The sequence below is a fragment of the Lactuca saligna genome, chromosome 3 (genome assembly GCF_052625555.1).
Source record: "Lactuca saligna cultivar CGN05327 chromosome 3, ASM5262555v1, whole genome shotgun sequence".
Taxonomy (NCBI): domain Eukaryota; kingdom Viridiplantae; phylum Streptophyta; class Magnoliopsida; order Asterales; family Asteraceae; genus Lactuca; species Lactuca saligna.
The window spans coordinates 148,340,579-148,356,398 of NC_136419.1; the positions used below are offsets into that span (position 1 = coordinate 148,340,579).

A 15,820-nucleotide genomic window follows, 5' to 3' on the forward strand; every position below is an offset into this window, starting at 1 on the left:
ATGGGTTATATAAGTATTGTTTAACGCTTATATAATAGTAATAATAGCTAGACTATTAATTAGTCTCGACAAATAATAGACTAAACTCTAGTGGTAATAATACTAGGTTTCGTTGAAGGAAATTATTTTTAAGAAGCGAAGCGCTGTCTCAGTTCGGAATCACCACCTTTTCAAGTGAGTGCATAGTCCCTTTCATAAACATGATTTTAATACAAGTATCGATTGAATTATTAAATGTATGTTTATGTGCGAATTATTTGATGTTGCCTGAGATACTTGTTAAAGAACATACCTGATTACATATGCTGATTTAGGATAAAGAGTAAACCTAAATTAATTATGAGGAATATTGGGTTGTGTTTTCTTACGAGAACGAATGAATTATACTCAGAGAATAAAACCTTAGTATATGTCATTGATCCAGGAGCATGGATTAGACATAGCCATTGTCCCTAGTCCGAGAGTATGGATTAGGCATAATCATTCATCATTAATCTGAGAGTATGGATTAGTCATTCGTCCCTAGTTCGAGAGTATGGATTAGGTAAAGTCGTTCATTTCTGATCCGGGAGTATGGATTAGGTAAAATGGCTAATCTTAGGTCCGAGAGTATGGATAGTCTCGTTGTGAGGATTGACGGGGTGGGATAAGAGTTGTTTATATATATATGGTGAAATTGTATATTTTGTGAGTTTTAAACTATATATATGCTATAACATTGTGGGATTGAAATCCCTATGTACTCACCAGGTTTCCCAATATGACCCACTCAGTTTATTTATATAACAAGTGTTGATATGAAGTCACATTACACTGAGAGATTAAGGAAATACAAATCACTAGTGATAATGAATGTAACTTCTGTTTATGCTTATGTTTCTGTATTGACGATGACATCTCAAATGTTTTAAAATGAATAAAAATACTTTTCTTCGGAAGTGCTTTGATAACATATTTATCATGTTTTACTTGGAACAAATTCCGCAACATTTTTATTAAAAGAGGTACTCTGATTTTTATAAAGCATAAACAAAATTGGTCTTTTCTGGCCGTGAAAATGGGGATGTCACAGAGAGCTTGTACGCCAAGTTCTCCAAGTGCGAGTTCTGGTTACGCGAGGTGCAGTTTCTTGAGCACCTTGTCAATGGTATTTTGGTTGACCTGGCCGAAGTAGAGGTTGTGATGAGATGGGAGGTTCCGAAGTCTCAATCTGAGATTCGGAGTTTCTTGGGGTTGGCAGGCTACTATCGGAGATTCGTTCAGGACTTCTCCAAAATAACTATACCCCTCACCCGGTTGATGAAGAAAGTCGTAGTCTTTCGCGGGGGGCCTGAGCAGCAGGCAGCGTTCGAGACTTTGAGATAGAAACTAATTGTTGGCTCTTTAAGAGAAAAGTGTTTATTAGTGGACCTAAATAGTACGTTGGTATAAGTTACAGGTTAAAAACGTAAATTTCCATATCGTCTTCCTGCAAGTTAGGGTAACGACTACTCATGGATGAGAGATAGAGTTCAGCGACAAAAATCAGCACACAACAGTGAATCCCGTATAACACTTGTTTTGCTCCAGAAACCCAACTGCGATTATTATCAAAATAAGAAATGATTTCGACGGAGGACGGCAGGTGTCTATAAGAAAACCTGGTCACTTCAGGGCATCGCCTCCGGTGACGATGAGATTTTGAATGGAGTTACAAAACCAGGTGGCGCATGCGGTTCACGTCCTGAATCACGATGCTCAATCTTGCAATCGCGTCTCTGCTAATCAGTGGCTAGTTCAGTTCCAGCAGACAGATGCTGCTTGGGAGATCGCCACCTCAATTCTGACCTCTGACCATCCTAAGCCATACGTTTCCGACTTCGAAGTTGAGTTCTTCGCTGCTCAAGTTCTTAAGCGAAAGGTTAGGCTCTATTGGATATTTATTGAACAAATTACGTCCACTTGTGAACTGTGAAGTAAAGATTATTTTCTCATATTCACGACCACTATCTCCACCTTCAACGAAAATAGGGTTACCGGATTTTTATTAGGAACAATTAACTGCAATTACCTTGATTTAGGTTTGTCATTGGCCTGTAAATTGAAATGTGGTTACGACCTTCTAGAATGGAACATAATAGTTCTCCAAATCCTTATTTACTAACCTATCAAACGTTCTTTCGCACACTACTGCTATACTCAGTATCAAATAAGTCGATTTCCATCAAGTTGTAACATCCACGCATGATAACTTCTTGCATTCAGTATTTTCCTACATAGCATACTCCATGAACTTTTTACCTCACTGCTTCCTAACCTTTTCCAATATTTATCTTTTAGTCTTGTGAAATGTCCTCTTCCAAATTTCCATTCATATAGAAGATCTCTTATTCTACAAAAAAAATGCACGATATAATGAATCTTCCATGTATCCTGTCATTTTTTAGATCCAAAATGAAGGACATTGTCTACAACTGGAAGCAAAGGAGTCTCTTGTTAATGCTCTCCTTCTGGCTGCTAAAAGATTTAGTTTGGGCCCTCCCCAGGTAACATTCCTCTCATTCTTCATGCAATTTTTGTAGCATTTTGTGTAATAAAATGTAATTTTCTAACTTATTTTCTGTTTGTGTGTGTGTGTGTGTTATGTTGGTGTAGCTCTTAACACAAATTTGCCTGGCTCTATCCACTCTCATTCTTCATGCTGTAGAATACCACAAACCAATCGAGAAGCTATTTTATAGTCTTCAGAATCTTCAAGGTCAGAATGATGGCAATATTGCTGTTTTAGAAATGCTCACAGTCTTACCTGAAGTTGTTGAAGATGAATGTGCTACTTATAAGACCAAGTCTGGTCATAGAGTTGACTATGGTCCAGAGGTACTAGACCTTTGACCTTTCAATCATTTCCTTTTGCTCTAATTTTACTACTGTCTGTAGTAAGTAACATATATTTAGCAGCTACTCTCACATACATCATCAGTGCTTGAGTTTCTACTTCAGCAGTCAAAGGAAAGCTTTGATGGTGTGATTCAGTTACATGACAGAAGCAGAAAGATACTGCGTTGTTTGTTAAGTTGGGTAGGACAAATATATGGCATTTAAAGGCTTCTTTGTCTTATAAATCTTTACATATTTTATAAAAAACTATATTTTTTTTTTTCAGATTCGAGCAGGATGCTTCTCAGAAATCTTACCAGTCTCATTACTAGCCCATCCCCTTCTTAATTTTGTTTTCAACTCCGTGCAGGTGAAAACCCATTCCCATGTCCTTTTTGGTCATTTTATAAATGACATTTGGACTTACATTTCCCCCCTGATTGTTTGTAGGTTTTGTCCTCGTTTGATTTGGCAATTGAAGTTCTCATTGAGCTTGTTAGTCGACATGAGGTATGCATGGCATGTTTTTTTTTTTTTTTTTTTTTTTTTACTTGGTCAATGATGTTATATTTGACTTTCTTTTCTCCTTCCTACAGGGATTGCCACAAGTTCTTATATTGAAGGTAGGGTTTCTTAAAGATGTTCTCCTTCGAGCTTTTAGTAGTGGAGATGAGAAAGTAATTAGTGGTCTTGCATGCTTGATGTCAGAGATTGGTCAGGCTGTAAGTAATTTACTCATGTTATTGCTTTTTTTTTTTTATTATGTTTTTATAATAAAACCAACAAATATCGTATAGCAAAAACTTATAGTTTATTGATATCTAGGCTCCAAGCTTGATTATAGAAGCCAATTCCGAAGCACTTGTCCTGGTGGATGCACTTTTGAGGTAAGAACAGAAATTAATACTTTTTTTTTTTTTTTTTTTTTTTTTTTCTTTTTGCAGTTTTTCTTAAGCAACATAATATTAATTCCATGTTACATTTAAATCCATGTGGTTGCTGGCAGTTGTGTATCGTTTCCAAGTCAAGATTGGGAGATTGCAGACTCAACTTTGCAGTTTTGGTAACTTTTTTTCCCCCCAATTTAGTCAACATCAAGAAAGTTGTTAATTCTTCAGTTACACAAGAAATGAAAATAATTATTGTTTCAAATTGAGTTTGTTTGTTCTTTCTGGTTTTTAGGTGTAGTCTTGCTAGCAATATTGTCAGAATGGAAGATGAGCTCACAGAAAATGGTAAACATGTCAAAGGTGTTTTTTGTCCAGTATTTTTAGCATTGCTTGATGCACTTCTGAGTCGTTCTCAGGTATTTCCTTTTTAATTTTGTCATGACTATCATTATATCTATATGACATGTTCAGATGCATGCTAAATATTTTAGTTTCAGTTATGCATGCATTTCTTCATTAATAACATTAAAGTAGACATCAACTGTGGTAGGTGGATGACGCAACATATGGTGATACTGCAACAAGGGAGTTGCCAGATGGGCTTGCTCAGTTTAGATTAAATTTAGTTGAGCTTTTGGTGGACATTTGCCAGCTTTTGAAGTCTGCTGTGTTTTTGCAAAAGGTTCTTGTCTTAATGACTTAATCTCTTCCCAATAATTATGAATTATATTCTCATCTTTAAAATGATAAATAATTTTTGGGAATCAGATTTTTTTTGGTGGTTGGTTGTCTTCAAACGTGCAAATTCCATGGAAGGAGGTGGAAACCAGAATGTCTGCTCTTAATGTGGTCAGTTTCTTTTACTATTTTATTTTCCAAAATTGTATTATAAAATATGAATTTTCTTTTCCAGGTTGCTGATGTAGTACTACAAGAAGGTCAAACATTTGATCTCTCCATGGTTTTGCACTTGGTGACAATTTTATGTGACAGGGAATCATACGAACCAAAAGGCTTTATGTGCATTGTATGTCTTTTTTTTTTTTTTTTTTTTTTTTTTTTTTTTGTTCATAATGCAGAATTCAAGTATATAATTTAATCTATCTTTTCATGTGTACATTACATTTTAGGTACATAGATCACTTGTAGATGTTATTGGTTCCTATTCAAAGTGGATGTCTTCTTATGTAACTAATGCCAGGCCATTACTGTAAGGATTCTCTTCTTTAAAATTTCATAAAATAGAGTTCAAATACATTGGCTTTCAATTTCATTTAATATATGATATATCTACCTCTGATCTTCTGTTTTCAGTTTATTTTTTGCAGCTGGTATGTCAGAACCTTTATGCTCACATGCTTGTGCAACTGCCTTTAGAAAATTCTGTGAAGATGCTACTGCAGTTATGCACAAACCTTCAAGTTTAGAAATGTTAATGTGGATTGGAGAGGTTAGTTAGTTGCCTTATTTGTCACAGGCACGGCTATATTGAATGATGAGGGCGTTTACGTCTTTTACCTTATTTCAGGGATTGGAAAAGAGACACTTACCTTTAGAAGATGAGGAAGATGTTATTGGTGCTGTTACTTTAATACTTGCTCACCTTCCCAACACGGAATTAAGGAACAATTTGTTGCTTAAGTTGCTTTCTCCTAGCTTCGAATCTATTGGAAAACTTGTAAGAATTTTATCTTTACTAAAAAAGAATTAAAAACTTTTCTGAATCCATGACTTGATTTGGTTCAGATTGATGTGGATCATGTCCTCACTTTGAGGCAACTACCAGCTGCTTATACTCATCTTGTCAACTCTTCAGTGAGGGGGTTTTACAGGTTTTTCTCTTGAAATGGTTACCTTTTTTTTTAATCAGTTAGAGTTAAAACTATACATTGTATTTGCTATAATTGAAAAGATTCATTCCATTCCTATAGACCAAGTGACAAAACCAAACATGATAATGGAATGTAATGACTCATTCCATTACCTGTTTCATTCTTTTCATTTATGATTCCATTCCATCCAACGAAACAAGTTCCTGAATTTATCCAGTCTTTTGATTTAAGTTTTAACAAATGGTTTCAGGATAGGAACGGTGTTTGGTCATGTTGTAACACCTCTCTCTACATCTCCTGACATCGACAATTCCATAATTGCCCTTCTCGAGACCTTTTGGCCTATGCTTGAAAAATTCTTTCAGTCGGAGCACATTGAGAACACAAGCCTATCCATGGCAGCATGCAGGGCTCTCTCACAGGCAATCAAATCCGCAGGTAATCAAGATTCAATATTTTAGTTTTAAAATTTAAACAATCCAAAATAATCCCATTTCGTTTGTTTACATTACAGGTCATCACTTTGTGACACTGTTGCCCAAAATCTTGGATTACCTATCAACAAATTTTGCAGCATTTCAAACTCATGACTGCTACATTAAAACAGGTAAGTTAGATTTTTCCTTTGGGTTTCTTATTATTTATTTATTAGTTGTTACTGTGTCTACAGCTTGTATTGTGATTGAAGAATTCGGTAACAAGGAGGAATATGGAGGTTTATTTATGAGTACGCTTGAAAGATTTACACATGCATCATCTGTAATGGCGATAAATTCTTCTTATGTGTGTGATCAAGAGCCTGATCTTGTGGAGGCTTATTGTAGTTTCACATCAATCTTTCTTTGCAGCTGTCCAAAGGTTAAATTCACTATCTCTTTAGGTTTAGGATCTGTTTGTTAAACTGACTCTCTCTCTCTCTCTCTCTGTGTGTGCAAAAGACGTGAATGCCCTTATCATTATGGGGTTTTGATGCATTACAATTTACAGGAAGTAGTAGCTTCTTCTGGTCCTCTTCTTGAAGTTTCACTTCAGAAAGCAGCCATATGCTGTACAGCTATGCATCGTGGAGCAGCACTTGCAGCAATGTCGTATATGTCTTGTGAGCATCATTCACCTACAACTACTTTTAACAAAATTTATCCGAAAAAGACTAGATTACAACAATCTCTTAATTTAGCAGTTTTAATCTAAGTATTGCAGTTTTTAGTATGTATAGGTTTGGGGGTATTTGTTTGTGTTGTTATTTGAAGGTGATGGATGGATGGATGTGAAATGTTGAAATTTGAACTAGTCCTTGTTGTGTTTTGTAGGTTTTCTTGAGTTTGGGGTGACTTCATTGCTGGAATCAGTGACATCCAACTCTGCATCCATGGTGGTTCAAGTAATATCTCATAGCGGGGAAGGGATTGTATCAAATGTTGTGTATGCCTTACTTGGCGTTTCCGCAATGTCAAGGGTAAACAATAATAATAATAATAATAATCCATTAATTTAATTAAACACAGGAAGGATCCGATTAAATGCAAGAAATAGCAACAAACTATCTCATTGATTTGTTTATTTTGTAAATTGAAAAATATTTCTTTTTGGTTTTTCGTCCTTGTAGGTTCACAAATCTGCAACTATCTTGCAACAGTTGGCGGCCGTATGCAGTTTTAGTGAAAAAACAAAATGGAATTCTCTTCTCTCTTGGGATTCTTTACGTGGATGGCTACATTCTGCGGTCAGATTGCGTCTTTTCCCTGATACTGATAACTGATACTGATACTGATACTGATATTGATACTGATACGGATGTTTGTTGTAGGTGCGGAGTCTACCGGGTGAGTATTTAAGGCATGGGGAAGCGGAATCTTTGGCACCTGTATGGCTAAAGGCTCTGGGTGATGCAGCATTTGATTATGTGGAAAGCAGAACCAGTGATGGAGAGAAGAATCATAAACATATGAGGGGAAAGGGTGGAAGGATTCTCAAGTCTTTATTTCGTGAATTTGTTGATAGTCATCGAAACATTGGAACATGATATTTTTGCTGCAACTACTGGCACTGCAATTCGATCTTGCATTTGCATTTGGACATTCTCATATTCTTGTATCAGTGATTTACAATCAAATAATCTGTAACTTTGTATCCAAATTTTGTATTTCTAATTCATATATTTTTGCTTTGGCGTCTGTCTACCTTGTTGACAAGGTGATGAACTAAACAATGTAATGATTGGCATGTATAATTTTCTTGCTTAAACTTCAATAAATTTCATGTAATATCCTTATGGTTTGGGGTAATTTGTATGTTTGGTCTCAACTTATTTTTTTAACTCGGAAGGTCCTTACAGTTTGTTTTTGTTGCGCACTTGGTTCCTGTCTTATCTAAGAAAACCAAGATTGTTTTGCGTTTTGGGGTAATTTGTATGCTAACTTTATTTTAGTATTTTGGTGTGTTTTTAGATTATGCGTTTTGACTTGTTTTAATGTGTAAGGTGCTATTGGTACGTTGAAGTGTTCTCCTTTGTGTTATGAACTATGATCTTATTTTGAGTTTCCTATTTTTCCAAGCGTTTTAGTCTATCAGCCACCAAACCCAAGTTTACTTGTGTATCGGTCTTACCATAATTAAATATATGTGACTAGTCTACGTTTAGTTGTGGTTCAACCCATGTACAATAACTTAGCTAAGGTATTTTGACCTAAAACATTGCGTTGTATTCTCATCGAGGGTTCGAGTTTGAAGAAAAATTATCCCCCACACGACGCTTCATCAAATGTCGTAAATGTTTAGACAATTATCATCCAGCGAGATTCTTCCAACCACCGGTGGGGGTGTCAACCCGTATAGATCTAAACATAACTTTCTCGCTCACTTAAGATTTAACGATTACAAGGTTTTAGCTAAGTATTTTGCAAAATATGATAAATGTATCTCATTAACCATTGCTTAAAAACCTTAATCGTTGTAGTCTTAACCTTGTAAGTTCAAGTTTCTAGACTAATTGTTATGTTGTATAATTATATTAATATATAATTATAGCGTTTAATTATCCTTAAAAATTAAACGGTTAGAGTAACGCCATAATATTATAATTATCCATTTTAAACGATTACCAAACTCTTTTTGAGTAAAAATTCAAGTCTATTCGTTCCAGATTAGGGTATAATTTTCTCTCAGGGTACTACTCGTGACCCAACGAAATATACCCTTCGCCAATGCTATTGTGCTAGTGAAAGTACTTATCATGGGTGATTTGATTATTTGAAAGTGTCTTGGACATAATACGGGAAGTTTAGACCAGTTAAACTTATTTTTGCAATGAATTGTGTATGTCATGCCCTATAACAAAAGACTGGATTTTGCTCAACTCTTCTTCGATCAATTCGTTGAATGCACTACGTTCCATATCCTCGTTGGCTTGCATTAATTATGGATTGTACTAGATGGAGTTACAATGTCAACCATGGAGTCTCTATACCCCTTCCAGTTCTCTTATCTAAGGTGCTGTTTGATTTTCTGAAGCAAAAATTCATGAAGTCTGCGGACCACCTCTGCAACCCTCTGCAGTAGAAGAGGTGGACCAAACGACTGCAGATTATAATAAGAAACGTGTTTGTTTTTTTAACATCTGCATACTGCTGCAGATATTAAAAAGTTAAAATAAACTAATTTTAGAAACCAAAAGTAACTTTTTAATACGTAAAATTTAATAATGTATAACATTTCGGTAAAAATTAATGATATTTCAGTAAAAAAAAATGATATTTCAACAAAAAATAAAGATATTTTAGTAAAAAATAATGATATTTCATCAAGAAATTATCATTATTGAATATAAAAAAATGAAAAATAAATTCAATAAGAATAAACGAAAAAAAAATGTGAAATAAAATTTTAATAACATATAATCAAAATTTCAGCAATAAAAAAAGAAGAAGAAGATGTTGGAAGAGGTTAGAAGAGGCAGTACAAGTGCTGCGCCAAATAGAGCTTGCGCAGAGGTTTTTGGCTCAGAAGACTTCTAAAAAACAAACAACTGCAATATGAAAAGTGCTGCCCGTGTGCTGCACCGCGCAGCAGTAAGAGGTTTGAAGAGGTTTTTTTCAAAAAACAAACAACACCTAAGAAAACAACGCTGCATTCTTGATATCATCCCAAATCAATACAAGAACTCAGGGATTGAAGATTTTGTTAACTACATCAGAAGCTACCCCTTCGCTATGCATTTGGAGATTTTCTTGAGCCATTATACCCTAAGCATGTATGTGAGTTCTATTATTCTTGCACTATTGACTCCAATGCTCAAACCATTACCGAAACAATTGGAGACGAACATTCTAGGGTTGTTATCAATGCAACATCTTTTAGACTTGCCCTACGTCTTCCCCAATCAGAAAATGACTCTGAGACTCCTTCTGAGGAAAAATGTAAGCCTATCTGATCCATATTAGGGTATAATTTTCTCTCCTCAGGGTACAAATCATGACACAACAAAATATACCCTTCGTCAATGCTATTATGCCAGGTGGAAGTACTTGTCATGGGTGATTAGAGAGTGACTTGGACATAAAATGGGAAGTTTAGACCAGTTAAACTTATTTGAGCAATGAATTATGTATGTCATAACCTGCAACAAAAGACTGGATCTTGCTTGTAATTTTGAAGTTTACATTCCTATGTAGTAACATAGGCTTGTCCTAAATAACCAACTTTAACTACTTTCTGAATAATAAATTTGGAGTTCAGATTCTTGTCTCATTTTTTTTACTTTTACCAAAGGTTAATTATGTCCCTTTTCAGCTAATTGATTGCTAATAAATTAAATAGCTCAATTTGTTTCATTCTTTGATGTTTCTAACTCACTACCAATGGTACAAACTCAATTTCTACATATTTCCTGTTAGGAGGATATTAAGCTCGAGCAATAAATTATTTTCAATACTTTCAATGCTTTACACATTCGATACATTAGTTTCAAAAGACCTATTTCAAAGTAAAACATCTATATTTCAAAACATTTCAAACATGTTATCAAAACATTCATTCTTCCAAAACATTATTAGCTTTCAAAACGTTTTGCTTTCAAGACATTCTTTGAAAACATTCATTTCAAAAGTATTTAACACCTTCATTTCGATAATGTTTCATAAATTAAAACACTAGTATTTCATTATCATAATATCATTTAGCTATGTACCGCCAAAGTGGGAAAATGTCAACACATGCTCACCTTAGTCACACCTTGGTTAGCTAGTCTTCTTGTAGTTTGTTTCCTTAGAACAACACTATTCAAACACTACCTATACAAAATATTGAAATAAGTCATATGAATGACCAAAATACCCCTTATAGGTTCTATTACTAAATTTTATTGCTTCAAACCATTCTTGATTTCTTATCATTATTTCCATTACTAAAGTCGATAGAATAAAGACAAAATTTTGATTTTGAACTTGCATTCACCATTATGGATTGCTTTTAATTTATCCTCCCCTTCACTATTTGATCTTAGATTCTATCTGCCTAGGATCAGTAGGATGCATAGGTTACACACATTACACATATAAGCTAGATTCCAATAAGTTCAAAACAAATAAATCTAATATACCTAAACATTTTTGGGTGGATGTCAAATATATACGAAGAAGAGAGCTTTGCATTTATGGGTTTAACTCATACTCTTCTTTTATTATTCACACTCTTCACTTGGTACACATTCTTATTAATACAAATCACAAGATACAAGAAGACACAACCAGTTTTATTCATTGATGAACCTACAATTCTTTCTGACCTCACCATCGATATAAGTTTCGTGATTTGTAATGTTTCCCATCTTCACCATTGACTCTGAAAATTGTTCAAAAAATGCAATTGGATCTAATGCATATTTCATCACAAGTTTCCTTGTCTCCACACCAAGAACACTCGAGTACAGTTCTTGATCCGAGTTAAGAAGGCCTTCTCCTCTCAATAGTAAATGGTAATATGAGTTGTCGAAGAGATTAGGTGAAACGTAGTCCAATGCAGTTACATGATTGTCCCCTCCTCCAACTTCTGGGCATGTTGACTTTAAGTTCTTCAGGTTTGACTCAGCGATCGGGTTCATTAGGGATGTTATTTGATAGTCTCCATAGATTCTCCCTCGATAATTTGTACACCTAGCCATGCCAATTGTGTGAACACCTGCCATATTAATTACATGGTAACTAACATACATGAGCGCCATTTTCAGTCATAATAAACTCTTTATAAAATTTCATCCATTTGTATAGGACGATACGTCGATAAGGTTATAGTATTCTCTTATATTGGTTTATGTTGGTCGTGTGACATATTACCATTTTAATTTACGGACCAAAAGCCCAGGAAACTACATAATAGGTTTTTTGATGTGTTCTATAATATATGTATGCACAGGCTTATTTTTTGTGGCCCAAAAAGAATAGCTTCTTTTGCTTGTATATTTCTTAAGGTAATTATGTTTTTCTTTTAACTAAAACGCATTAAAAAATTGGCTTAAAAATTACAAATAACATATATACAAGTGGATTATTAAATGAATTATAATTTTTGTAATTATATATATTTAAAAAATTGAAAAGGTTAATTGACTAGCTACTTCACTCGGTTTGATATGTTCTGAAATTTTATCACTTTTAATTAATTGATCTAAAAATTGATAATTTGTATTTATATTATGCTTTATTGTTAACAATCCTATAAATAGAAAGAAAAATTAAAGTTTTAAAAAAGAAACAACTTGAAAAGGTAAAACTTGTAAATTAAAATTTGAGAAAATTATAAAATTAGCTTAATCATTTAATTACTTTGTGGAAAAAAACTCAAATTACAAAAATACCCATTTAGTTCATCTATGATTTCACTTGTCCATCTATAAACGTACAAGTCGCTAAAACATATATGTGCTTTAGGTACTTGTACATTCATAGATAGATTCAATTCATCTGTGATTTTGCATCCATTTATGATTTCCCATTTTCCAAGGGTATAAAAATATAATTTTTTTTTCTTTCATTTTTCAAACTTCTTTTTTGGAGAACTTTCTCTGAAAGCACTATAGACGATTTTATTTTTCAAAGTTTTTGTTGGAGAATTTGTTTTATTAGAGATGTTTTAAACAAATATTCCAAAGAAATAAGAACTAAATTGATAGTTTTTTTGCAAAACTTTATATATAATAAGGTAGTTTCGTAGTTAAACTATATCAATTTTGTAGTCGAAATTTAAAAAAAAAATTAAAACGAAAAAACACAAAATCGTAAGTCGGATGAGAGGAAGTCACATATGAACTTAGTTCATCTGCAATTTTAGTCAGAAATGAGGGTATTTATACGGAAAAAAAAACAAAAAAAAAACACCTGCGAACGTAATGTCGCTAAGCACGACTGTGTTTTAGAGACTTGTACATTCGCAAATGAAATGCTAAAATCGCAGACGGACTTAATCCATGTGCGATTTTAATGACTATATTTGTAATTTAAGTTTTTTTTTTTTTTTTTTTTTTTCATAAAGTAATTAAGGAATTTGGCTATATCTTCAATTTTCTCTTAAAATTTACTCGCTCATAATAACTTATAATTTCTTTATATAAAAACCTTAAATCACATTTTCGGTAACTATATATTTCTTTATATAATAACTTATAATTAAGGAATTTGGGTCTGCAATTTTCTTTTAAAATTTACTCGCTGCATAATAACTTATAATTTCTTTATATAAAAACCTTAAATCACATTTTCTGTAACTATATATTTGTATATGTGAATTATCAACCTACATGGAAGAGAATTAGAAAAAAGTGTCGATCCAACCCAACCCCACCCGACCCACCCATTTAATTACTTACGTATATCAATTGAGGTTTGCTTACCAGAAAGCGCTACCATATCAGTGACAGATAGACCTTGGTATATGAACTTAGCGATGATCGATAGCAGCCCAATGTTGGCACCTGGTATATTTGTTTCAACCTCAGCAAAGCTAGCTGTTTTCGAGTCTTTCCTCCCAACTGGGACATCCCAATAAGGTCCACCAACCTGAACTCGCAAGCCAAAAGCATTTAAAACAAACAAAAATCACAAACTACTTATATATCAGAAATTCATTAAATTCTTGATGTTGGTGTTCATGTACCAGTACAGTAGCATCTCTTGCAGCGATAGCAAGAGCATCAGCACAAGAAACAGTCTCAGGACACTCGGATTCAAGCTTTTCTTTGATCCTATCTATGATGTCAAAGCCTTTCAGCGATTTTAAATTCGTGGGAGCGTTCTTCTCTCCTTGAAACGTGACTGTGTCTTCTAGCAACACTGACCCATCACATCCCTGCATACAGCGCCAATAAAACAAGAAATATCTAAATGCAAACCTCATATATTAATCAAAAGAAGATTAAAACATATTTTAGTAGTTGATGAACCTGTACAAAACAGTCGTGGAAATGTAAACGTAAGATGAAGGCAGCGTTTCGGGGTTCGGTTAAGACAGCACATTCCATTTCTTTCCTGATTATGGCTTCTGCGTTTGGGCAAGTCGTCTTGTAGTACTCCATGGATAAGGGAGGATCAGTTGCATGTAATATGGTGAAATGACAGAAACTCATAAGTAAAAGATGATTGAGGATGGATCGAAAGGACATGCATGTTGATGGTCTGGTTTTCATGGTGCTTAATTAATGTGCGTGACAGAGATGGTATGGAGTTGAGACTGAGGCTATATAATTATATATCATAGTAATTTACGTGCGAATGCTGAGAACTATGGAAGGTCTGTGTGAATTTGTGTTGTTAGTCAATAGAGGATGCAACCACTATTGGTTTGATTGGTGGGTACTCTAAGACCAAATTCACAAGGATCCTTATATATATATATATATATATATATATATATATATATATATATATATATATATATATATATATATATATATATATATATATATATATATATATATATATATATATATATAGGTTCATTTGAGACCACTTATATTTTGTGAGACCGTGAGATGCATTTTTTTATTTTTTTTTAATTTTTTTTTAATTTTTTTTTAGTTAATTCATGTTCCGAAAATAATATTTAAAAAAAGAATTTTTTGATTTTTCCATTTATTTTGCATTTTAAAATTATTTTTAGAATATGTACAGTGTAATATTTTATTTAGAATATTTCACGTATTTTTCAAAAAAAATAGAATTTTTTTTATTTATTTTTATTTTTTTTAGTTAATTTAAGTTCCGAAAATAATATTTAAAAAAAGAATTTTTAGATTTTTCCATTTATTTTGCATTTTAAAATTATTTTTTAGAATATGTCAGTGTAATATTCTATTTAGAATATTTCACGTATTTTTCAAAAAAAAAAAACAGAATTTTTTTTATTTTTATTTTTTTTAGTTAATTCAAGTTCCGAAAATAATATTTAAAAAAAGAATTTTTGGATTTTTCCATTTATTTTGCATTTTAAAATTATTTTTAGATTTGGTCTCACGGTCTCACAAAATTAGAATGGTCTCAAATGAACCTGAACCTATATATATATATATATATATATATATATATATATATATATATATATATATATATATATATATATATACACACACACACACACACTAGGTTACAACCTGTGAGAATCACGGATAAAAATTAATAAATTTTATTAAACGGGATAACTTAAAACAACTTTAAAGCCTTACCAATAATAATACATTTGCAAACATTAATTTATTTCGAAAGTTAGATGACTGTAATTATAAAAATGTTAATTTTAATTGTATTGATACTACTTTAGATAGATTTGTTTCTTTTTACTTCCACTTATATATATTTTTTACTTTGTGTTCTAAGTAGTTGTATTTTATCTTAATTTTTATCATTTATTTTTAAAAATATAAGCTAAAATATTTAATCCATGTTGTAAATAAAAGAATTTCAATATAAATGACCAAACATGTCTACTGTTTCATATTTCAAAGTTCAAATTTAAAGTAAAATATTTTCTAATTGATTTTGGTTACTTTTATAATATTTTCTTTCCACAAATGTTAAAAAGTTTAAAAGATATGTCTAATGACAAGAATGTGTTGTTTAAGGAAAAATAAAAGCATTTGTAAATATACAATTTTGACTGTAAAAATAATAATTTTCTTCAAAAATATACAAAAAAAATGTTTTCAAAAACCTCAAATAAGAACAAAAATTGCAACAGAAAACCTTATGGGATTAAAAT

At 32.6% G+C, this 15,820-nt stretch overlaps 2 protein-coding genes across 2 annotated transcripts; one reads left to right on the forward strand and one right to left on the reverse strand.

Moving 5' to 3' along the window:
• The first annotated feature begins 1,458 nt into the window (after nt 1–1,458).
• LOC145037364 (ARM repeat superfamily protein) lies at nt 1,459–7,850 on the forward strand. Its single transcript, XM_078986012.1, has 24 exons — nt 1,459–1,900; nt 2,427–2,525; nt 2,635–2,856; nt 2,938–3,057; nt 3,143–3,226; nt 3,307–3,366; nt 3,453–3,578; nt 3,682–3,743; nt 3,863–3,919; nt 4,039–4,162; nt 4,297–4,428; nt 4,515–4,595; nt 4,660–4,773; nt 4,877–4,956; nt 5,061–5,196; nt 5,275–5,424; nt 5,493–5,578; nt 5,829–6,016; nt 6,093–6,185; nt 6,249–6,436; nt 6,566–6,677; nt 6,889–7,034; nt 7,185–7,301; nt 7,386–7,850. The coding sequence occupies exons 1-24, from the start codon at nt 1,685–1,687 to the stop codon at nt 7,599–7,601; spliced, it is 3,009 nt and encodes a 1,002-aa protein (XP_078842138.1). The 5' UTR covers nt 1,459–1,684; the 3' UTR covers nt 7,602–7,850.
• Nucleotides 7,851–11,225: 3,375 nt separating this feature from the next.
• On the reverse strand, nt 11,226–14,298 carry LOC145033988 (peroxidase 11-like). Its single transcript, XM_078982437.1, has 4 exons — nt 14,010–14,298; nt 13,724–13,915; nt 13,461–13,626; nt 11,226–11,752 (listed from the first exon to the last, which is right to left on the reverse strand). The coding sequence occupies exons 1-4, from the start codon at nt 14,250–14,252 to the stop codon at nt 11,328–11,330; spliced, it is 1,026 nt and encodes a 341-aa protein (XP_078838563.1). The 5' UTR covers nt 14,253–14,298; the 3' UTR covers nt 11,226–11,327.
• Nucleotides 14,299–15,820: the final 1,522 nt, after the last annotated feature.